Source organism: Littorina saxatilis, linkage group LG1 (assembly GCF_037325665.1).
Source record: "Littorina saxatilis isolate snail1 linkage group LG1, US_GU_Lsax_2.0, whole genome shotgun sequence".
Taxonomy (NCBI): domain Eukaryota; kingdom Metazoa; phylum Mollusca; class Gastropoda; order Littorinimorpha; family Littorinidae; genus Littorina; species Littorina saxatilis.
The window spans coordinates 63,743,080-63,768,311 of record NC_090245.1 but is presented as its reverse complement, the minus strand read 5'-3'; the positions used below and the strand labels follow the sequence as shown (position 1 = coordinate 63,768,311).

Sequence of the window (25,232 nt, the reverse complement as noted above, 5' to 3'; positions counted from 1 at the left end):
TGGGCCAATGCTGGATTATTGCTGGCAAGAAGATCTGCGACAGCACAGCGGTATGACTTTCTCACTTGTAGTGACGTAATGTACAAACAAATGTCGAAATAGCTTGACGTCACTCGTGATGATGACGCATTGTCAACTAAATCCGGCCCGCGGTGGTTCTGCAGATGTCCGGTTATTTGTTTTGCATTCAACTTCAAGGAATTTCCAAAGCACCTTCTTCGATTTCAGTACGCGTCCGATCTCCTCCGGCTAGAAGCAAGCGTGGTGAGTTTCACAAACAGTTGTGTGAGCAGGTCGTCGCAACGGCGTTAGATCTAGTATCTTCTTGTTCTTTTCCTCCGTTGTCGGTCTTTTTTTCAACTTTCTTCTGCTGGACGTTTGAGTCAGTTCGCAAAATATAATAGACTTTAAGAAGTCGTCCTCTCTGTAAGAAAGAATCGCGCGCGTGTGTGTGTGTGTGTGTGTGTGTGTGTGTGTGTGTGTGTGTGTGTGCGCCCGCGCGCGCGGTTGTGTGTGTGTGTGTGTGTGTGTGTGTGCGCCCGCGCGCGCGGTTGTGTGTGTGTGTGTGTGTGTGTGTGTGTGTGTGCCTTTTTATATTTAGTCAAGTTTTGACTAAATATTTTAACATCGAGGGGGAATCGAAACGAGGGTCGTGGTGTATGTGCGTCTGTCTGTCTGTGTGTGTGTGTAGAGCGATTCAGACTAAACTACTGGACCGATCTTTATGAAATTTGACATGAGAGTTCCTGGGTATGAAATCCCCGAACGTTTTTTTCATTTTTTGGATAAATGTCTTTGATGACGTCATATCCGGCTTTTCGTGAAAGTTGAGGCGGCACTGTCACGCCCTCATTTTTCAACCAAATTGGTTGAAATTTTGGTCAAGTAATCTTCGACGAAGCCCGGGGTTCGGTATTGCATTTCAGCTTGGTGGCTTAAAAATTAATTAATGACTTTGGTCATTAAAAATCGGAAAATTGTAAAAAAAAAAAAAATTTATAAAACGATCCAAATTTACGTTTATCTTATTCTCCATCATTTGCTGATTCCAAAAACATATAAATATGTTATATTTGGATTAAAAACAAGCTCTGAAAATTAAATATATAAAAATTATTATCAAAATTAAATTGTCCAAATCAATTTAAAAACACTTTCATCTTATTCCTTGTCGGTTCCTGATTCCAAAAACATATAGATATGATATGTTTGGATTAAAAACACGCTCAGAAAGTTAAAACAAAGAGAGGTACAGAAAAGCGTGCTCTCCTTCTTAGCGCAACTACTACCCCGCTCTTCTTGTCAATTTCACTGCCTTTGCCATGAGCGGTGGACTGACGATGCTACGAGTATACGGTCTTGCTGAAAAATGGCAGCTACTTGACTAAATATTGTATTTTCGCCTTACGCGACTTGTTATATTTAGTCAAGTTTTGACTAAATATTTTAACATCGAGGGGGAATCGAAACGAGGGTCGTGGTGTATGTGCGTCTGTCTGTCTGTGTGTGTGTGTAGAGCGATTCAGACTAAACTACTGGACCGATCTTTATGAAATTTGACATGAGAGTTCCTGGGTATGAAATCCCCATACGTTTTTTTCATTTTTTTGATACATGTCTTTGATGACGTCATATCCGGCTTTTCGTGAAAGTTGAGGCGGCACTGTCACGCCCTCATTTTTCAACCAAATTGGTTGAAATTTTGGTCAAGTAATCTTCGACGAAGCCCGGACTTCGGTATTGCATTTCAGCTTGGTGGCTTAAAAATTAATTAATGACTTTGGTCATTAAAAATCTGAAAATTGTAAAAAAAAATTAAAATTTATAAAACGATCCAAATTTACGTTTATCTTATTCTCCATCATTTGCTGATTCCAAAAACATATAAATAAGTTATATTCGGATTAAAAACAAGCTCTGAAAATTAAATATATAAAAATTATTATCAAAATTAAATTGTCCAAATCAATTTAAAAACACTTTCATCTTATTCCTTGTCGGTTCCTGATTCCAAAAACATATAAATATGATATGTTTGGATTAAAAACACGCTCAGAAAGTTAAAACAAAGAGAGGTACAGAAAAGCGTGCTATCCTTCTTAGCGCAACTACTACCCCGCTCTTCTTGTCAATTTCACTGCCTTTGCCATGAGCGGTGGACTGACGATGCTACGAGTATACGGTCTTGCTGAAAAATGGCATTGCGTTCAGTTTCATTCTGTGAGTTCGACAGCTACTTGACAAAATATTGTATTTTCGCCTTACGCGACTTGTTCCTTTCTTTGTGTGATTGAGTTTGTTTTGTCTCTGTCAAAAGAAAAGCACCATAGGCATAAACACCATAAGCTTACTTGTAACCAAACAAATTGCATCTTGTGAATGTTGACATTGAGTATGTGTCTATTCACTCCAGGACAAAGATTTGTGCAAGTGTCTGACTGCCCAATTGGATAAGATGCAGCTCGCCTGGGTCTCAGTTCCTGAGAGAAACGCAAGAGAGCTGTCCGAGACAACGTAAGCTTCGCAGGTTAGATCAAAATACATATTCCTGTTGACCCCTTACTTCTGCTTGGCATTTTAGTCAGTTCAGAAAATATGATAGATTACAAGAAGTCGTCCTCTCTGTGAGAATGCCTCTGTGTGTGTATGTGTGTGTGTGTGTGTGTGTGTGTGTGTGTGTGTGCGCGTGTGTGTGTGCGCGTGTGTGTGTGTGAGCGCGCGCGCGTGCGTGCGTGCGTGTGCTGTTTGCTTGCATGCCTGCGTGTATGCTTGCGTTTGTTTGGTTGTTTGGTTGTGTGTGTGTGTGTGTGTGTGTGTGTGTGTGTGTGTGTGTGTGTGTGTGTGTGTGTGTGTGATATGGAATAATGAATTAAAACCAACAAAACTCGTTTGCTTTCATGTTTCAAGAGGTGAACGGCAGGAGGACTTGAGAGTTTCAATGGCTTACCGTAGGCTACGACGTCAGGACAAAGAAAAGAAGCGTTATCTCAACGTTGCGGATGCGAACAGAGAAATGACAGAATCAAGACAATCCTACGGAGGTTTACTGGGAAGTGAACAAGAAACATTCCTGCCTTTGGTCATCATGTCTCGAGTGTGAAATTTAGAACGCTGTACAAATAAAATAAAACAGTGAGCAACTGAAAACAAAGCGTACGTTTCTGTAATGTTTCGGTAATGAGTCGTTGCTGTTTGGAAGCTTTACATTTGTTTTGTTTTTAATATATATTACTGTATTGTTGTTGTGCCCGCTATAACTGCGTTGATGACGATATTCTGTCAAAACCACTGCCTTTACTTGCCAGATAAGTTACACGACAAATGTGATTAGCATTTCAATTGCATTTTACTGATGAATTTGATAATTACGCATATGCATATTGCTAATGTACAGCTTGACAGCATTGCCCTTTGCTTTATTTGCGCACGTCTTGCCGCCAGCATGGGTTGAAAAGTCCATTGATGTGCTGTGTTTTGTTATTGTTATTACATTCACAGTAAAAAAATGACAAAACAAAGCATATTTATAGACTTCTAACAACCATCTATGGGCTAACAAGACTGTGCAGATCGAGTACATGAATAGAGCCGTCATTCTATCCGAATCAGTGGTATTGGTATATTTCCTGCAACTTATTGGCATTTTGCTGGCAATGGTAAAGACAGAAATATGGCATTTTGCCGGGCCACAACTGGCCCGGTAATTTCAGCAGGTAAAGGGCCATTAACGGAAAATATATGGAAAAAAGTTTTTTTTATATGGAACTAAAAACCTGCAAAATGCTGGCAAAATGCTGGCGAAATGCTGGCAAAATGCTGGGTTTTTGATGGCAAGCCATCAATAAGCCATCAAATAAATGATGGGTTTTTGCTGGCAAAATTCTGGCAAAATGATGGCAAGCCATCAAAAAGCCATCAAATAAATGATGGGTTTTTGCTGGCAAAATGATGGCAAGCCATCAAAAAGCCATCAAATAAATGATGGGTTTTTGCTGGAAAATTGCTGGCAAATTGCTGGCAAAATGATGGCAAGCCATCAAAAAGCCAGCAAATAAATGATGGGTTTTTGCTGGCAAAGTGCTGGCTTGCCAGTGATGGCCCATCAATTTGCCAATGTGCATACGGGTAATATGCCAGCATTGGGCCATAAGTGGGCCTTTGATGGCAGTAGTTCTGGCAACTGGCATTGCCATCAAAACGCCAGCAATGGCCCACTTCTGGCATGTTTATTGGGTATGTGTGTGTGTGTGTGTGTGTGTGTGTGTGTGTGTGTATATATGTGGGGTTTTGGGTAAAAAGTCGTTAAACTACTTCCGGCGGCAGCAGGCAGTGAAATGGGTGTTGTTGATGGTAGAATCCACCTGATCATGTAAGTATTTTCTTTGGTGACGACCACGACAGTCAATGTTTACTAGTAGATGTTACGTGTATGTGATGCTGCTCGGCCCATATTATCGTTCTTTTTGCACGATCAAAAAGAAAACTTAGTTGAGTGTTGTCAGAGTTGTTTGTTTACATTCTCAGTACGCATTTTATTTGTTAGAGCCTCAACCGGGACTTCTTTCAGTATGACAAATTCACACGTGATCTATTTGTGATGATGCTCTTCACTGTTCACCGTTTGGGATCCCATCGTTGTGTTGGTTGTGTTTCCGTACACGTTTGTCAGTGTTTATCTCTACTTTTAGTGTAGGGCTAGATACTTATGGGCCCAGGTTTGTTTCTGGTGGAAGAGAGAGAGTGTGTGTGTCTAGATGCATGTACTAAACAATGGAGCTGAAATAAAGTCATGCAAATTCCAATATGAAAGAATTTGATAGCATCAATACTCAAATAGCTTGTTCACTTTTTTCTAGGATTTAGCGCGTACCTCAAAGACTGAATACTAATAAAATAATACTCAACTCAAGTCAAGTACTAGGAAATACCAAGGATGACTTAACTCTGACTTGATATAAAAAAAAAACGGTATCAGCTAGGCCTAGCAGCCCTGAAAGTGGCGAGTATTTTACTCGCTGTGGCGAGTAGAAACATGTGATGTACGATCGGTTACAGAGCCCCCGGACCAGGCTAGAGACCAGCAGTCACTGGTATCTTACAAAATAGACATTCCTAGTTTTCCCCGTCATGGCAGGTATCCGTTCTTAGCTCAGTTCTTAGCAAACTGTGCTAGTGTTCGTGAGGTCGTCAGTTCAAGCCCTGTCATTGTGTTTTGTTTTTGGTTTTAAATCTTTTAATCTTTTTTCCTTCCTAACTCTCCTTTCTTTTATTTTGGTTTATTCTTCTTTATTCCCAAGCATTTCGGTGATCGAACTGAGATTGCAACAACAAAGCTCACGAGTCACTGGTTTGGCATTGCCTGATCACTGAATTCGTCCACGGCGAACCGAACCAGCTTAGCAATGTGAATCATTATAGTCCCGAGCCTAGTAGCAGCATTAGTTAACAAATTGCAGTACATAAATCATTCACATGGAAACAAACAAAAAGCAACAAATTTGTTTCAGTTATGGCAAAACATAAGTCTGCTTCGCAATCGCATTGAGTTACTTTGACCTATGTCTCTGCTTCGACAGAATCTCTGACACCTGCGGACTGGGGGCTTCGTAACCATCTCACCGGTTCTCCAGCCATGACCAAAATGCAGTGTTGTTGCCAGCCTAAGAAGACGATAGGTCATTTGGACCTCCCTAAAAAAAAGCAATAGGTCCAAATGTCCTGGCTTTAAAAAAACAATAGGTCCAAATTGTACCTTCAAGGTGTTTTGGCTTGAGTCTGTTTGAAATTGAAAGCTGCTAGTGTTTTCTGCCCTTCAACGGGCTTTAATTTCTTTTTCGGCGGCATGTTTATCGATCAGCAAGAGTAGCGACCCTTTGACCGGAAACAGCGAATATAGCGAAACAATTATTAGATTATATTGTGTTTGCAACTTTTTTGCAGGTTTGTTTGCACCTTTGTTGCAATTGTTTTTTTACAACTTTGTTGCAACTTTTAGCAACTTTTTTTGTGCAACATTTTCAGGCTATTTGCGTTTTTCCCTATCCTTCTTATTCTGAACCTGTTTCAAGTCCTTTGGCATTGCTTTGATGTCGCTTCCTAGTTTTAATTGTTCATAAACTTTGCGAGGAGAAAGAGCCTGACATTCCTGGCCTACCCTTTCCAAAACAGTGCTCGGTGTGCGAATGCAGGGATCCTGCCTGATCTTCGCATTACCATGCCGTAGTATTATATTGATGGAACTTTGTGCTGTTTGCGCCGTTTTCGGTAAATAGGTACACCGGCTGGATCGCTTATTTCCGTAAACGCAGCCTCGAGTGTCAATGACGGCAAACACGGACTCGGCACCGAGTGCATTTTCACTCGTAGCTTCTTCTTCTTCTTCTGCGTTCATGGGCTGAAACTCCCATGTACACTCGTGTTTTTTGCACAAGTGGAATTTTACGTGTATGACCATTTTTTTACCCCGCCATTTAGGCAGCCAATGAGCCATACGCCGTTTTCGGAGGAAGCATGCTGGGTATTTTCGTGTTTCTATAACCCACCGAACTCTGACATGGATTACAGGATCTTTTTCGTGCACACTTGGTCTTGTGCTTGTGTGTACACACGGGGGTGTTCGGACACCGAGGAGAGTCTGCACACAAAGTTCACTCGTAGCGAACATGAGCATTTCGATCGGGGTTTGTTTTCCGACTTGGCAACTCCCATTCCATTCATTGCAGACCTTGTCCGCCTTGTAAGAATATGTATCGGTCAGTTGACCACCAAAAAGAAAAAACTATCGGTCCATCGACCGGACAAGGCTAGGTCCAATGCGTCAAATCAGAAAGGAATGCGTCAGAGACCGAAGACCGAGGCCTGGCAACAACACTGAAAATGTACAGTTCTAAGTTGCCTAGCTCTTTCTGATGTTAAATTAATGCTAGCGTATACATTATGTTAAAGTTCTAGCCTCGGAGCTTTACGACCAATAGACCGTTTCGGAACTGAGGAGCCCTTTGCAAGATATTTGACCTCATGATCTTTGGTATGCTTCAATTGTCACAAGGCTGAGTACATCAAGTCATTGCAGGTCTCGCGAGTCTGTCCCACATGCTTTGCTGGTTCAACGGTCCTGAGAGCTTGAAATATCAAGACAGTCTATTATAATGTGTCAAACAGATGACCACAAAATATGTACTGCATACATGTATGGCCCATATTATTAGTTTTATCGACTGAGTCAAAACATCAAACACTAAATAGTCAATGCTGAGTTTAAGAATTATTTGTTGGCTTGTTTTCAAGTTGTTATGGGCTTGGAATGTCAGTCTAAGCAGTATGTTTTATCATTAATTAACAGTACCAACTAAAATAAAAATCTGTTGGAGCTGCTGTTGAAAAAAAGAAATTAGCCTTGACTAAAAAGTAAAAAACAAAAATATGTCATGTAGTTGAGTTTTGATCAAGGAAAAACAAGTTGCCACTTTTGACTGTCACTGTTTATACGGTAATCTGCGACTAGAAGACAAATCGTTGCTTCAGCAATGCTGTGGCTCATGCACTGCCCCTTTAAGATACATTTATTATCACTATGTGTCATTTTCAGCTCCTGGTAAGGAACAGCTCTACCAGAAAGACTGCAGCTACATTGTGCCTCACCTCTAAACCCTCCCTGACAGTGATGCCAGTCTGATACCACGGAGTAGCCATGGGAGAAATTTCTAGTTCACAGGAGTATCAGAGTTTTAGGAGCACCATTTCACTCAAAAAGGTGAGTACTGAGTGAAGGATGATTTAGGGGTGGTTTAATTTACATGAGTTAATACATGTAACTTAATTTGACAAAGACTAAATCAAACAAATGAATAGATTTACAATTTGAAGCAATGTTTTACAGTGCACAAGTCTGTTAGAATTGATGTTTTCTTCTCCCTTTAAAATGTGACAAGAAAACCTGAGATGTTAATTTAAAAAGTTTTACACTTTTGAACAAGACAAGAAAGCTTGTTTTTTTCAGTTTTTGAAAAGCTCCATATTGGGTAAAGTCCACAAAATGTGTCAACACATCTTCTTCTAAAATAGTCTCTGAACAGCTTGTTCGGTTAACTTTGATTTATAGTCTCCAATGATTGAAACAATAGACTGCACAAAAATCATTCTGCATACAGTACTTCTGTAAACAGTTTTGCGAACAGCAAGATTTTAAAACTAAATTGTTCTGTAAATTTTATATTGTTTTTGACCACATCGAAGAAGTCAAATCTTAACTAAAATAAAATCAGTTTGCATATATATGTACTTTGATTACTAATCATTTGGGCTTTGATTATTGACCAGGTTGTAGTAGATGACGACAACAGCAAAGAATGGACCATGTACGATGCAGGACCCAAGACAGTGAAGTGCCCCCTGGTCTGTTTTCCACCAGCTAGCGGAACTGCTGATGTTTTCTTCAAGCAGATCCTGGGCCTTACTTCTGCTGGTTACAGAGTCATTGCAGTGAGTTACCCTCGTGACTTCATTGTTTGTTTACTGATGTTTCTCTTTGTACGTTGGCAGGGGTTTTCTGTAAGGTACACTGTACTTATAGTAGAACAAAAAACCTGAGAGCTCTCCTGTCAGATTTACTTTTAGTGGGGTTTATTCCCATTATGAGACTGAGTTTCTCTTCTTGTAATAAGTTAAATCACACTGATTTCCAGTACATTTCAGTTCACTCTTGGGTTTTCTTGTTCTCACACTCTGATGGATGGAAGAACTGGTTCCCTTTCACCCCCAAGCCCTCCACCAACCCACCCACCCAAAAATGGCGATAAAATAAAGAATACTGTCAAGCGATATTCTGCAAATACAAAAACTTTGATTTATTGTATCAAAATGCAGTGGACTTGAATCCACCAAGCGTTTACCCCTCTAGTTTTACGTCACAGCGTTAATGGAGACATTTTGTTTGAAATGATACCCTTAAAATGTACAGGTGGAGTATCCGGTGTACTGGACCATGAAAGAGTTTTGTGAGGGTTTCCGCAAACTGTTAGACCACCTTCAGCTGGACAGGGTCCACGTCTTTGGCACCTCACTGGGCGGATTTCTGGCACAGAAATTTGCTGAGTTCACTTCCCGATCACCACGAGTGGCTTCCCTCATCCTGTGCAATTCGTTCAACGACACCTCCATCTTCCAACAGACCAACTCAGCACCAACGTTAGTCACAGAGGATTTAAATTCATGTGCACTTGCAAAGAAAATTAATGTATTGAATCTCTTCTTTCTGCTGTGATATGAAAAGATTTGATACATTATCTATTTTTACCTTGTTTGGTTGTACTTGTAGGACTAGACCTACCCCCATCTTGGCACTTTTTCTTTTGAACTGAGTCAAAAACTGTTCCAAATATTCCACTTGTTCATTCAAACATGTAAGACATGAAGAATAGATACGTACATGTATTGTGTATCTGATCGGGGGCTGATATAAACCATAAGTTGCTGAGAGTTTTGCAGGTGTGTGTGTGTGTGTGGGTGTGTTTGTGTTCTGCATGGTTATAGGGTAATACATGTACCTTCAAAGCATGTGGTAGTGATGATCACTGTTGGCCAACTTTTGGTTGTATCTCTCAATGTTTGTAATACTTGTTGCAGGTTCTGGATGATGCCAGCGCTCTTCCTGAAGAAGATGGTGATGGGAAACTTTGACAAGGGGCTGGTGGACCCTGACATTGCAGATTCCATAGACTTCATGGTTGAAAGAGTAGGTTGGACAATAACCGCATAACAATAGCAAGGGTTGAAAGTGCTTTTTTGTTTTTCTATGTTGAGTATAAATTGTGTTTGGCATTAAAGAATCTTTTAGTTTATGTTTTTTGCAGTGACAATTACTTCCCTGGCTGTCAATATTATTTGGAGGGGATCATGATGTAATGTTGGTGTCACAAAGAACCACCCATCAGTATTTCATTTACAAATGTTATGGCAGAAGGGGATCATTTTATATGAGTTTGGTAACGAGCACTGTTTTTAATTGAAAAAATGTGCACACACACACACACACTTGTTATTCAAACTATAGACTACAGTTTGAAGTGCATGCTATTCATAAATGCAAGTGAAATGCAGCAGCAATGCTTCAAGATGGAGGCAAATATATCGCCTTGTTGCTTTAAGATTTTTTTGTTACTTTGTCAAGATAGACATGAGACCATGGGAAGGGCGGATGGTGGCGAGAGAGGTGAAGGGAGGGGGAATGTTTACAGTGCCGTGTGCCGGGCTGTGGGCAGTGCCCGCCAGTGTTTAGCTCAGGCACCGTCGCGGCAGACACGTCTTAGTTCTATGCAGGAAAATGCAGCGCACTATTCTGGCCATCTGGCCATCTGCAGTGATCGTGCTAGATATCTTTCAAACCGGTATGACATCTTGAGCTGACCACAATGCTCTCACGAAAATCGGTCAACCTGCCAAGGCAACCAGTCAAAGGCAAACAATGACTAGATCAATGTTTATCAATGCCATTGACCCACAGACGTTTTCTGTAGAATAAATTCAGGTTATCCCCCCCCCCCCCCCCCCCCCCCCCCCCGCATTTCACAGCGACTGCCGCACATCGTACAATCTGCACAAAACATGAGTAAGTTCTCCCCCTCCTCCTCCATCCGCAACCACCTAAACTCTTTGGACCATTTTTCCTGGAATCGTCTGGCAGTGGACGATGTTGATGGTTTCTTTGCCGCGGATTGAGACTCTGGCTCTGTAGACGTACTAGGCCGTGAAGCAGTTTCAGTGTCTGACAAGGGCCTTTTCTGACCTCTTGGAGGCAGTAACGACAGCAATGATCTTTGCTTCATGGTTATGATAGTACTGGCCTCAAATATGTGAGCAAAGAGCGGAGCTGGTGTGCGTACGTGATTTTCCAGAATGATCGTATGCCGGCTTTAGCATCCTGCTGTTATTTTGACATCATTTTTGATGTTTCGTTAACACGACCTTGCGACACCAAGCCTCATCAATTTGTTTTCCATGAGACAATGGCAACATTGTATCAACATGACATCTGTCACAACAAGCCATGCAACTCTCTCTCTTTCTCTCTCTCTCTCTCTCTCTCTCTCTCTCTCTCTCTCTCTCGTACAGACTATTTTTTCGCTGGTCAAACCAATTAACAATCGGTACGTCTGACCGAGCACCCATTTTTTTTATCGGTATTGGTGAATCTCAATCGGTAAAATACGGGAAATTACCGGTAAACGCGATCCCTGCAACTGTCGTCCTCATCTCTTAGGCAGACTGATACCAAGAGGTATAAGTTAAACCAGCCTTCAGACTTAGGCATTTTCAAACAGTCGACTCAAGACTAAAGATTTCTTCCCGTCACTCAAAAAATGCATAAAAAGTAATTGCTGTTGTTGTTTATTTTCGTTGTTGTTGTTTTTGTGAGTGTATTTTGTGTGTGTTGTTTGTTTGTTTGCAAGGTTACCATAGCAAGAACATTGTGCTTAAAGTTTAATTCTGAAATATAATGATTTGTGTTTAGCTGGACAACCTATCACAACAGGAGCTGGCATCGCGCCTGACTATGAACTGCATGAACTGCTATGTGGAGCCACAGAAACTGCGAGACATTGATGTCACAATCATGGACGTGAGTACAGTGGCAATTTCCCCCCACTTAAGACTTCCTCCCTTTTAAGAATGTTTTTTTCAAACTTTCTGTTCATAACCTCTGTAAATTCACTGCCATTTTAACACTCCCTCCTTTCAAAGACCTGGTTTTCTCAGATTGTTTAACCCCTTCACTGCCCAGCACGTACTAGGTACGTGGTCATGTTTGGTTTGTCATACGCCCATACATGTACTAGGTACGTGGCATTTACATCAGCACTTTTCAGGACATTTGTGAAAACTAAATGGGAGGTAACCACTGTCCAACTTCTTGTAGGGGTTTAAACACAGTTCTTTCCCATTGACCGTTCAGATAAGTTAGTACCACGTGGTAAAAAAAAATTTAGAAGTTTTTTCCGATCTATAAGATTCAAAATGGCGGCCGAAAGTCGGACATCAACTCGTAGACCTGTTTTCAAATGATACAGTGTTCTGGAAGCTCTACAAGAAGTGATTTATGGATTACCACACAGAAGAATACTGTTATGGGCTGTAATGTGAGTACCTGATGTTTGACACCAGTTTTAGCTGTGTTTTCTGCGGTTTTACATGCTGCAGTGTGTGTGTGAAAGTTTGGAAACTGTAATTTTTGACAAAAATGGTCATTATATCGATTTTTACTATAACAATCACAAACAAAGTCCAATGATCATGTTATCACATAATAGCCAAGGGTGTAAGCAAACCACATGCCAAAGATCTAAGAGATATCTCAATAAATGATTGAGCAGTGAACAGATTAGTGAACCTACCGAAGAAAGCAAAATTTGCCCTGGCGCACAGCAATACCAAAATGCTGTTATACTGTGGCAGTGAAGGGGTTAAAGGTCTTAAAAGAGGGTTCCACTGTACTGGAATCTGCTCTCAACCTGCTTACCTATTTCTAACTTCCTGTTCGTTGAGTCATGCATCCAAGTGAAAGTGAAGTTCAGCTACATCAGAAGGAAAAGGTTCCAACATTTGTATGAAAAGGTTTCCTCTTGTAAATTAGTACATGTATCTATAGCTCTGTCGTAGCACGAGGTTTTTCCTGAAATTCTTTATCTGCTGCTGACTTTCGGAGATGCAAAATCATAAGTATGGAAGGTTGAATAAAGTATTTGTGTATGCTTGCCAGACTTCAACAAAAGTTCTGTATTTATAATGTACATGATTTACAGCCGTGAGCTTGGTCAGTCTTGCATCAACTTTTCAAAGGCAGACGTGAAATATGAGGGTTTTCTTAAAAGTTTGTAGCCTACACATGAAGGAGGTTAGCTAGAGTTTTGAAAATTGGCACACATTTGCACCTGCCTCTTATAAGGTAACATTCAGAGTACCATGTATGTTATCAAGACATAATAGCCATGACGTCATCAGCAATCAAAATGATCTAATGCTGCTGCCAAAAAAAGGCCTTTAAACCTTTAAGGCGTTCATGAAGATATTGTTAGGATGTACAGGGAGAAGGCACCTTCCAATGTTATGGTCACAAAATGGACAGCAGAATTTAGACGTGTAAAACACAGCCTGGAAGACGACCACCGTTGTGAAATACCTGTATGAATTTGCAATAATAAAACGGTTACCAGGGTGAATGATGTGGTAATGGCACACCGACAGCCGACTGTGAGGAACAAAGCCACTACACTCGCCTTCTCCTCTGCAAGTGTTCATCGCATTCTGACACAGGATCTGGCAATGCGGGGGGTATTCGCAAGATGGGTCCTGAAACTTTTAACACCTTTTCCTTTGAAATACAGCTGATTCTGCAGAGTTTCTTCGCTGATTTGTGACCATGGGCAATTCATGGGTTCATCATGTTGACCTGAAACCAAAACGCAGTCTGAGCAGTGGAAGCCCTGGAGAGTGCTACTTTGCAACTTTGTGATTGTTGCGAGATGGCATCATCGCTGAACGCCATGGAAAGCTGAACAGATGCTTTATTTCAAAATAGTGTGCCTGCACGCAAGCCAGCTGTTGTGATGTAAACAACTTAAGACTGTGGCTTTGAACACGATTTTTTTTCCCTACGTGTATAAACCTGTAAAGTGTCCTCATGAACGTTTGGCATTTAAGTCATTTTTCATCATGTCAGTTTCTTTAGGTTATGGCAAGTAAATTATTTTGACCATTGATTATGTCATGACTATTTTGACTACATGCCTGCTATTTTGAGTGTCACCTTCTACAAGGCAGTTGCAAATGTGTGTCAATTTTCATAGCTCTAGCTCAACTCTTTCATGTATAGGCTACAAACTTTTGAGGTAACCCATGTAACTAGGCGTTTTATACCTCAGATAATATAAATCTTTCATCAAGGGTGTTATGGTTACTATGTCCTAGTTTCATATTTAACATACATCTAGCATCTCAAATTAGCGCTTAAAAATTTCTAATATCTTTTAATTTACAGTTTCTTAGGTACTGCTGATGTTAACTGTGACTTTTCCAATGTGTTACAGGTGTTTGATGATTGTGCTTTGTCAGGCACTGTCAGAGATGAGATGTACAAATGCTACCCTGAGGCACGTCGAGCACATTTGAAGTCAGGGGGCAACTTTCCTTATCTTAGTCGCTGTGTTGATGTCAACGTGTTTTTACAGGTACGTTCCGGAAAATCTGCTTTGGTGTTTGTGCTTATCAATGAATGCGAGGATTAAATGCCCTGAGTTTTCCATTGATGAGTATCCATTTTTTTAAAGTGGTTTTTTTGGTGGTGGGGGGGGGGGGGGGGGGGGGGGGAACCGTAGCTTTCTTTTGCGCATAATATTTTCTGTATCCATTCAGAGTATGGAGGGGGAATTTGAGAGTAGGCCATGTTACTTTCTCTGAATCAAGAATGTGCTGGGTTGACAAGCACATACAAAAATATTAAGTGATTCTTTTTTGTACGTTCTTTTCTCTGAAGGCAAAATCTGATAGGAGCTTGTGATTTCCTGAAAATGTATAGAAAGTAAGCCTCTTCACAGAAAATGGAAGGCTGTGAACTGTGGTTTCAGGTGAGCCTTAAACATGTCTGAACAGCACAGGCACTGACTTACCCACCGCCACTATTCATGGTGTACATTACAAAAGATGTTCAGTCGCGGTATGCTGTCAGCAGTGATGAAGTCACTTGCCTGTGTCTGATATTGTGGTACTGTACAGAATGGCATTGACAGGATACTACTTGCAGGTAGATGGAGTTAAAATCAAAATGTACCTGTTTGCGGGCCATAGTGGACTGGTACATCATCCACACAGCAGCTAGCATTGGCATTTCACAGCCGTCCCAAGTCCATGCAGTCCTCACACAGAGAATTTACTGTTTTCTCTGGCAGGTTCACTTGAGACGATATGACCTGGGGCCTCAGCAAGCTCGAGAAATCCCTGAAGATGAGCTAGCTCTCCTGACTTCCTAGGACACCAGACTCTGCTGAGCAGCAAAGAACAGAGATGGGGAAGAAAGATCGGGTATTTGCAGGGATCAACGTCTTCAAGCGCAGCAATTCTTCAGTTGTTGCGTTGTGTTTTGTGTATGATACAAAATAATGTTTTAGTTCAGGATGAATGTATTTGCTTTTTGTGAGACATCCTGTCTTAAAGTGTTCATTTTTGAATGATAGATGATTGAAGAAGAGTTACTCAGTTAGGCATAGATTTCAAGCTTCTAGAGGGGTGCTGAAAACTGGAATAGACAAATTCAGAAAATAGGTCTGTTGGGTTTGTGTGGGTTGTGAAAGAGTGAGTACCCTTGCTTTTACTCGCGGACTGGGTGGCCGAGTGGTAACGCACTTGCGCTCGGAAGCGAGAGGTTGCGAGTTCGACCCTGGGTCAGGGCGTTAGCAATTTTCTCCCCCCTTTCCTAACCTAGGTGGTGGGTTCAAGTGCTAGTCTTTCGGATGAGACGAAAAACCGAGGTCCCTTCGTGTACACTACATTGGGGTGTGCACGTTAAAGATCCCACGATTGACAAAAGGGTCTTTCCTGGCAAAATTGTATAGGCATAGATAAAAATGTCCACCAAAATACCCGTGTGACTTGGAATAATAGGCCGTGAAAAGTAGGATATGCGCCGAAATGGCTGAATCTGCTGGCCGATGTGAATGCGTGATGTATTGTGTAAATAAAATTCCATCTCACACGGCATAAATAAATCCCTGCACCTTGAATATGTGCGCGATATAAATTGCATTAAAAAAAAAATTTTAAATTTAAGAAAATTTAAAAAATAAATAAATCCCTGCGCTTAGAACTGTACCCACGGAATACGCGCGATATAAGCCTCATATTGATTGATTGAAAATCATTTGGTGGGGGGTCACTAGCAAGGGGTGTTTTGGAAATGTGGACAGAAGCACATGTAAATGTATTTGTCAGAGAAAAAACAAGGGTATTCACTCATTCACAACCCATACACACTTGACTGAGTTTGTAATATACGTGTTGTTGGTCGTCCACAGATTCACATACGTATATCAAAGACAAGACCGTTCAGTTTCATGTCTGCTGTTTATTCCGTGCTACTGCCGTCGTGCCGCACTACATCAATCCCTGACGTCATCCAAGCGTCTTTTTAGGCTAAACTATCAAATCGTCTTATTAGACTAATCTAGTACAAAGTCATGGATACGACATCCCTCCCTTTCTGGAAAATAAGCTCCCTTCTGCTTATTAAAATTATATTACATTTATTTCTGACTTTTAATTTCAGGTTAAAATAATATGCCATGGTAACCCTATAAATTTACTTTTACTTTAAAATTAACCCATGTACACTTTTCTCTTCTTTTTTCCTTGAACATTTTTCTCTTTAAACTGACAGCGACGTACCATATGCATTGAACATGAAGCATGCCTAAAACCTTTAAGACATGTGAACTTCAGCATGCACAACCACAACATTCAATGAACAAAGATAAAGGAAATAATCTCAACATACATGATTCTAAATAATTCTAAATCTTGTTTAGACTATCTGCCGTGAACTAAAACACGTGCTAAATTATGACTGTTTGTTGTTGTTTTGGTTGTCCTTATAGAGGTTGAAAACAATGATTGTAATTTGTATCTTGTCTTTTCAAAATATTCATTCATGAAACACAGTGGTAGCATACATGTACCTTGCCAAGATTGTGAGTCTTTGAAATGTTTCTTCTATAAGTTTATAACACTGTTGAACGTTAGAATAGAGAAACGTAAGAGAAACAAGACCTTTCCTTCTAGGATACAAGAACCACACTCTGAACATAGCAAACGAATGACTGGATCTTGAATGCACAAACTAAAATTTAAACACATCACGAATTGAGAACAAAATAATAACTCTTGGAGACGACTGCGATACCCTTAAGCACTGGGTATGGCACACTTGTGACTTTGAAAACTTGCCAGACACGGGCACCAAGCTTTCACGAGTGAACATTACTTGAAAACTTGCCAGACACGGGCACCAAGCTTTCACGAGTGAACATTACTTCACTTTATCTTCACCACATAATCTTCTAGCTTCTTGGGCGCAGCCCTGATCCTGGTGGGCCTTGCTGGAATTTTGTCCGGAGGTTTTTCTTCTTCGCCCAGAGTTTTGTCCGAAGATTTTTCTTCTTCACCCAGAGTTTTGTCGGAAGGTTTTTCTTCTTCATCCAGAGTTTTGTCATCATCGCGTTCCTGGTATTTCTTTACGAACGAAGAATTGCGGCTGTACACAGCGCCGCTTGGGGTTTGAACGGTGACCTTGCTCCCTGCTTTCTCGATGACCTCACATGGCTCTGGATGGAACGGTGTGTCAAATTTCCCTGTAGCCTCCTGGCGCAACAACACAGTGTCGCCCAGATTGACGTCGCTTGCTTTGGCGTTCCTCTTGTCATCTGCATACATCTTTGAGAGCCCTTTCTTTTCGGCGTCTCGATCCCGAACATCCTGGTCGCAGTCAGTGAAGAGTTTCAGCTGCGGCAGCTTTGTGCGTATTTGACGATTGAAGAGAAGCTCCGCTGGGCTGCGTCCCGTTGACGGATGTGGAGTTGCTCGATACGCAGCAATGTACTTCAGGACTTCATCTTGCCAGTGTTTCTTCTCTGCTTGAGCAATCTTCATCCTCTTCACCAGCGACTGATTTTGGCGTTCGACTTCTCCGTTTGCCTGCGGCCATCTTGGTGTTACTCTGATGTGCTCAGCACCAATGTCTCTCATATACTCTGCAAACGTCTCTGATATGAATTGTGGGCCATTGTCAGAGTGGATGGTGAGGGGTAAGCCATGTCTTGCGAAGATGGTTTTCAGCGCGTCCACGGTCTTTTCCGATGTCGTGGACTTCATGATCGCCACTTCGTAGTATCGACTGTAGTAATCGATCACGACCAATACAGAGTGCCCCGAAGGTAGTGGTCCTAAGAAATCAATCGCGATGTCCTCCCAAGGCCCCGACGGTAACTTGCTGCTTCTCACCGGCTCTGGTGGATTGGGTCGGCTGACCAGTTGACATCCGTGACATGATTTGCAGTATTTCTCGGCTGCTTTCTCCATTCCGGGCCACCACACCTTCGTACGTAGATTCTGTTTGGTCCCAACGATACCCAAATGACCCTCATGAGCTAAGGCTAGGATTCTCGGCCTCAACTTCTTTGGGACGATGATGCGGGATCCCCTCAGCACAAGGTTCCCTGCAGTGCACAGCTCAGGACTCACTGCGACATACAGCTTGTCACAGTTTTCCCAGCGTCCAGTCTCTAAACACTGTCTCACCGCCTGCAGTTCGTCGTCTTCACTCGCTGCCTGGTCGATCTCCTCGGCTGTCACAGCGTTCGGTGTGGCGCTTGAGGCGATGAAGTGAACGTGGGCCTCCGCTTCCTCGGCGAGGACGGAGGGCGACGTTGTGGAAGACTGCAGGAGCCTGGAGAGGGAGTCCGCGACGTTCTCCTTCCCCGGGATGTAGATGACATTGTATGTGTAGGCCTGCAGACGGAGGACCCACCGTTCAATGCGAGCGCTTGGCTTCGAGCGGGGTCCGTAGATGATCTGCAGAGGTTTATGATCTGTGAGGAGGTCGAAGGACAGCCCGTAGATGTAAGGGTGAAACTTCTCACATGCCCAGACGATGGCAAGCGCCTCCTTCTCTGTCTGGGAGTATCTCCTCTCGACGTCGGTCAGACATCGACTGGCGTAGCTGATGACTCGGGGACCACCGGTCTGCTTCTGCACCAGAATGCCAGCAACCCCGAATGGCGATGCGTCGGTGATGACCTGTGTCTTCGCCTTTGGGTCGTAGTACCCGAGAGTGTGTGCACTGGCCAGAGCGTCCTTCAACGATTCGAAGGCTGCTTGCTGTTCTGGGCCAAACACAAATGGCTGGTTCTTCCGCGTCAACTTCCGCAGTGGCTCGGTCAGAGTCGCGAAGTTGGGAATGAAACGTGCACAGAAGTTTACGAGACCTAAGAAGCTTCTGACTTCGCTGACGGTTTCCGGTTCTCGTGCGTTTCTCACCGCCTCGACCTTGGCGATGGCAGGGTTGATGCCCTTTGACGTCAGTTGATGTCCCATGAAATCTATCTCAGATTTTCTCAGTTTGCACTTATCAACGTTCAGCGTCAGACCTGCATCTTGTAGCCGTTGTAGCGCTTGACGAAGTCTCTCGTCGTGTTGTTTCGCGTCGGGCGCGTGTATGATGATGTCGTCCGAGAGGTTCGCGACACCCGGAATGCCTTGTACCACCCGCTGAATTTCGTGTTGGTAGATTTCAGAGGCAGCGTTGATACCCATCACCAAGCGTTTGTACCGGTACAGACCGCAGTGCGTCACAAACGTGGTAATGTCTCTGGAATCAGGGTGTAACTCACACTGGTGGTACCCCAATTTTAAGTCCAACTTTGAAAACACTCTGCTCTCAGCCATGTCCTGTAGAAGCTCATCGACGGTGGGGATTGGATGACGCTCGCGCATGACAGCTTCATTCACGCGACGCATATCTACCGTCAGGCGAATGTCATTGTTCGGTTTAGGCACAATCACAATCGGGCTCACCCATGGTGTGGGTTTCTCGACAGCCTCGATGATGTCCTTGTCGACCAATTCACGAATTTTGGCTTCTACCTTCTCTCTGAGACCAAACGGTGTTCGTCGCACTGGCTGAGCGACGGGTTTAACGTTCGGGTCTACTTCCAACTTTACTTGGCGGTCTTTCAGCTTTCCAAACCCTTTGAAGAGTGGTCCGAATTCCTTGACGATTTCTTCTTTGAATTCATCCCTCTCACTGGTTACAGCTGACACACTTTGTACGTCCAGTCCGATTTTCAGAACTTTCAGAGTTGTTGCTGTGTCCCTACTTAGCAACGCTTCACCTTTCTCTCTGATGACGATGAATTCTGCTGTAGTCTGGTTTGCACCTGCCTGTATCTCAGCTGTGAAACTGCCGATAGTATGGAGAGGTGATTTCGATGTGTACGTGAACAGTTTTTTCTCACACTTTCTTGTGGTACACTTGATCTTCTTCTCCTTCATCTTCGTCCACAGTTTCTCGTCAATGATGTTGGTATCACTACCAGAGTCGATAATGACGTCCGTTTGTACACCGCCAATTGTCACGCTTATCAGATTGTTCTTCTGCCTACTTGACGTCATGAACACGTAATTATGTTCATCACCGTCTGCGTCACTTTCACTGGTGTCAGTTTCCGCCTCTAACTGTCGCACTCTTGGCTTGTTGCGGAATTTTGTCTTTCGCTTGTTGTGAGGTCTGCTGTCTCTCTTTCCATCGCCACCCTCTTTCTTTCTGGATCTACATTTTGTGGCGTAGTGGTCAGCACCGTTACAGTTGTGACAAGTTTTCCCTCTTGCTGGGCACTGGGGACTTTTGCCATAGTGGTCATGTGATCCACACCGGTAACATTCACCTTTCTGTTGAGCTTTGTGTGTATTTCCACGATCTTGCACAGCATGCACCTGTGACGCTTCTTGCTTCATTTGTGCAATCTGCTGTGATACCGTCTCTTGCAAAGCAGCCTCAGTGAGAATTTGGGCGATTGTCAAGGTTTCTCCTTTCTCCAACAACTTTCTCCTGAGTTTATCAGACGTGCAGTGTTCAATAACTTGGTCTCTGATCTGAATGTCATTGTCGGCAAACTCACACCCTACAGTAGCCTCCCTGAGTCTAATCACGTATTTGCTTATCGACTCGTCCTTTCCCTGGTGTATTTGCCGGAATTTGTGACGTAGGAAGATCGGATTGGTTTTCGTTTTGAAGTGCTTGTTGAGAGCATCAACTGCTTTTTCGTATTCTTTAGCAGTACCGGCATCGGGAAGTTGTTTGAAAATTGTTCTTACCTCCCTGCCTGCCGTGTATAGTAGTAATGCACGGCGCTGTTGTTTTGTGGAATCTTCTGTCATGTCAAACAGTCCAATGGAGTCGGCGTAGGCTTCGAATTCTTCGATCCACGTGGTCCATTTCAGTGACACTTGTTGAGCATCTCCTGTCGCCTCAAAGGCATTTGGAGCCTGTACGCCATGATTTATACTCGTCGCCATTGTAATATACGTGTTGTTGGTCGTCCACAGATTCACATACGTATATCAAAGACAAGACCGTTCAGTTTCATGTCTGCTGTTTATTCCGTGCTACTGCCGTCGTGCCGCACTACATCAATCCCTGACGTCATCCAAGCGTCTTTTTAGGCTAAACTATCAAATCGTCTTATTAGACTAATCTAGTACAAAGTCATGGATACGACAGAGTTATTTCCGAAAATCGTATATTTGCGACTTCCCTGAGGTTAGTGGTGACTCAACTGAAGTCATTTTGTCCATTTTGAATGTTTACTACCTTGAAGTCAAACAATAATGTTACAGCTTCATTTCCATTTATTACATCATGGTAGTTTGTGTAGTAGGCAGTGGATTAAGATGTTTCTCGACTAATCTTTCTGCACAAGTTTACCTATAGCTGAGGAGTGATGAAGAACAATGTGAAAAGGTATCAATCATTTAAATATGGGAGGAAAAAACCCATATATTACATTGGAAGAACATGTAAAGCATTTCAAATTGTGCATACGATCCGTTTTCGTCTACACTGGCAAGGAGACTGGTCTGATTAGTACTCTGTTCTGAGATTGGGTCTCATGAAGCTTGTTTGTCCTAATTTTCCTGCTGCTTTCTTCTTGCAGTTTCATGTGGAAAAAAGATTCTTATTTTGTGACTCAAACAAGGTTTATTTTGTACAAAGCAACTAAACATTAACAAACCAACGAGAAAGAAATGCTTATATGTGTGTGTGTGTGTGTGTGTATCCCTTGTTGTCTTAAGTACATTGTTCGATACATGTCAACTGTGACATTTCGTTTCTGGTTGTTGTTGATTTTGTGTGCAAACAATTTACAAAGGAATTGGGTGAAAGGAAGTAAGACTGAATTCTTAATGTTTGCCTAGCCCTTGAGAAAAAGGGAATTGTATGCACTGAAAGAACGTGAGAGTGAGCATAGAGTGGTTAAACATTTAACGTTGTCAGATCTCAAGGTCACAAGTGAGTTGCATGCACAGATAAGGAGGAAAATGAAAATTAGAGCTTTCTTAGACTTTTTTAAATAACTGAAGTGTTGGTGCATGGTCCTTGAACAAATGTAACTGGTTCTGGTGCATCAAATGGTAGAAAGATTTGATGTTTTTGGGGAATTTGAGGTTAAGACAGTTGACGGTCAGTGCCTTGGCGAGAATTAAGGGCATCATTTTGTGGATGCTCCTATCATGTATCTTTTTCTCTCCTTTTCTCTCCTCTCTCTTTCTTTGTTTCTCTGACAGTTAGTGTGTCAGGTAAAAGTCAATTATTTTGATAGATTATTTATACAAACTTCTGCTGTGCATATTGCGCTTGATGCATGTATGTATTTTATTTTTTGGATTTAACTCTGCCATTGTCTGGAATTTATGCTTGCTATGGTATGGTGTGGTGTTTTTTTTATAATGATTTATTTGTTGCTTGTTTTGAAAATGCAACCAAGTTTTTCTTATAAATCTGTTAACATCATTATTGTCAAATGATACTCTTTCTGGTTTTATTTATATGTCATCATCTTTTAACCTTGCACTTTCCAAGATTCTTGCTGTACATTTTGCATTCATTTTTGATTTTGTTTTGGGGTTGTTTTTGTCAGTTTTTTTCAAAAGGGGCATTGTTCATCTGCAGATGTGTTTCTCTTATCTTAAACACCGGTAACATATTGGGGAATAAGCCAAATGATCATGCTGTAATGTTTGAAGTCTTCCGGTTGCAAGCATTTGAATGTATGCCTGCTTTCTTTAGCAAGTGAGACAAAAAAGAAAGTACTTGTTAAGAGAGCTGTCCACCAGACCTGCACTAATTTTGAGCCTTTATTTCTCTATATTTTAAAGCATATTTCCACACTCAAGTGGCACTACTTCAGATCTGAGAATTTGAAAAAGCCTATGGTAGTTTCCAATTACAGTGGAACCTCCCATAACTACCCCCTCTGTTTGCTGACCAATTTTCTGGGCACGGATGTCTTTTACACTGTAACTATATCCTCTGAATGGCACCACCCTCCTTTTTCAGACGACCGACCTACCAACAAAGGGTCAGTAACGACTTTGATCTTTTTACCAGTGAGTGATAAAGTTTGCATTTACCCAGCACACGCCCCCCTTATCATGAGCCAGGTGTGATAGTCAGCGGTCGATCAGTAGTGTGTTCAAATCTAGTGGCTTACGGCTGTCCCCATCTTACATTTTGCTTTCACAATTAAGGGACTGCCCTCGGAGTAGGGTGGGGGGAGGGAGAAAGGGGTGGGAGTTTGAAAAACAACTTAATAATAAATAAGTAGATGCTGCTCTTTTTGCAGACCTACTAGCTTTTTGGGGGGCTTCTTTGGCGTGTTTGTTAATGTATGGATTCTGTGATTGTGAACTTGCCAACGGAGAATAAAAATTTACAACACTTCTCTCGACTTGAGTTGGAGAGATGTCTGTCAAAGTGCTCTGACTTAGTTCAACTTCATTTCAAATCGATAGGAGGTGGTGTTTATATGGCGACTCCAACAAAACAAAGGACACTTTTGATGCCAGAATATGTACCCATTCCATTACGCAGGAAGGAATATACCAGGAAAGTTGTTAAGAAAAAGCAGAAATAAAATGGAATAAAGTTTTAAGATTTTCTCTCTCTCTGTCAGAACGAAAAATGATTTGTTACTTCAATTACGAAATTTAGATGAATGTATCAGTACAGTTTGTTGAGAGTTCCATCTGCTGTGTGAATGTGATATTTTAGAGAATTGACTGTCAACAACTGTGGGTTTTTTACTGGCCTATCGATGTCATGTGTGATTTCTTTACATTTGGACAAAAATATCTTCTCCAATTTTGTAAATTATTTTTGATAGATGTTTCTATGCGTAAAAAGGTGTACTCTAGGACCCCAAATCTAGTTCTTATTTTATTTGTATTGCCTGAAGTGTAGATTCAAAAATACTTTTCATAAGTTGACAAAAGTTATCCAGCATTTTCAGGAAAGATGTTAATTGTTATTAAATAATTTGCTATTAAAAGTGTTCACAGTAATGCCTATTCAGAAGAGAATAATGGGCTCTTTTGTCATTATAAACAATTTGTTTGTTTGCTTAACGCCCAGCCGACCACGAAGGGCCATATCAGGGCGGTATTATAAACAATAAATCAGTTATGAATTCATGTGCATGTATACATGCAGCCCTTTTGTTATTTGCTGTGTTACAACATCAAATGCATGACTTGAATGTGGAGAGTACTATTGATGTTAATGTCTACTCGGCCGTTGCTATAAATCTTGTGTGCAAACACAGATTCAGCTGTAACTTGTCAAACAGTGTGTGAACATTACTTGCATGACAGGTTCATCATCAGCTTGTTTTGTGTATGTAAACATTATGGTGTTTCATTTAAGCATTTTTACATGTATAAAACAAATTTGTCTTTCAGCAAATCTAATACGAATAAATGTCTGCTTTTTTACGGACTGAAGGACCTTGCATCATGTGTTTTATTTACACCAGTGAACCTTGCATCATATATGTGTTTTATTTACACCAGTGAACCACTTTATGTCAGGGATGTGGTTTGGCAACCGCAAACTGTGAAACACCCAAACATTAAAGTTCAGATCACTGAAAACTTCAAATGCTTGGCACCTTTTCCTATTGAAAATTAAGTGTGGTCTCTTGGTAAAACGAGTCATGAGCTTAGGCTGAAGGTCACATACCTACTGGAGCAGGCCTTCCAATGAAAGAAAATCTGGTCAATGTCAACTGTTGCTTTCTTGTTTTATAGCATTTTAATTGAAATGTTGCAATTTGAATGCTTCGCAGGCCTACACAAAAGGAACTCATGTAACACATAAAATATTGTGCTCATGACATGTTTTAGCAAAAGTCCGAACTTAATGTATGCTTGCCAGAGGTGAACATCATGTTTCAAAGGTGTAGGGGAGCCGTGTGTAGAGGGAGTTCCAACATGAAAAACAAATTTGTCTCTAGGAAAAGTCTTGCAGTAATTACAATAACAACACTTTATTGTCCATTAACATGATACATTGAAATTTTTCTTTTTCAATTTCTGATTGCTTTTACTGATTCTGCTCACTGCATCAATCAACTTAA

The 25,232-nt window shown here is 41.7% G+C and overlaps 1 protein-coding gene across 1 annotated transcript; it reads left to right on the top strand.

Annotated features, from left to right (window-relative positions):
• The first annotated feature begins 4,273 nt into the window (after positions 1-4,273).
• LOC138976250 (maspardin-like) lies at positions 4,274-16,026 on the top strand. The gene is made up of 8 exons (XM_070349090.1): positions 4,274-4,369; positions 7,589-7,753; positions 8,320-8,481; positions 8,960-9,186; positions 9,625-9,733; positions 11,510-11,617; positions 14,082-14,222; positions 14,940-16,026. The coding sequence occupies exons 2-8, from the start codon at positions 7,691-7,693 to the stop codon at positions 15,018-15,020; spliced, it is 891 nt and encodes a 296-aa protein (XP_070205191.1). The 5' UTR covers positions 4,274-4,369; positions 7,589-7,690; the 3' UTR covers positions 15,021-16,026.
• The last annotated feature ends 9,206 nt before the right edge of the window (positions 16,027-25,232 follow it).

What these genes read in the sequence shown, in the direction of transcription:
- LOC138976250 (XM_070349090.1), top strand. Translation starts at nt 7,691, where the DNA reads ATGGGAGAAATTTCTAGTTCACAGGAGTATCAGAGTTTTAGGAGCACC. An exon ending in CTGGTTACAGAGTCATTGCA is followed by an intron (nt 8,482 to 8,959) that starts GTGAGTTACCCT and finishes TAAAATGTACAG; the next exon opens with GTGGAGTATCCGGTGTACTG. An exon ending in TTGATGTCACAATCATGGAC is followed by an intron (nt 11,618 to 14,081) that starts GTGAGTACAGTG and finishes AATGTGTTACAG; the next exon opens with GTGTTTGATGATTGTGCTTT.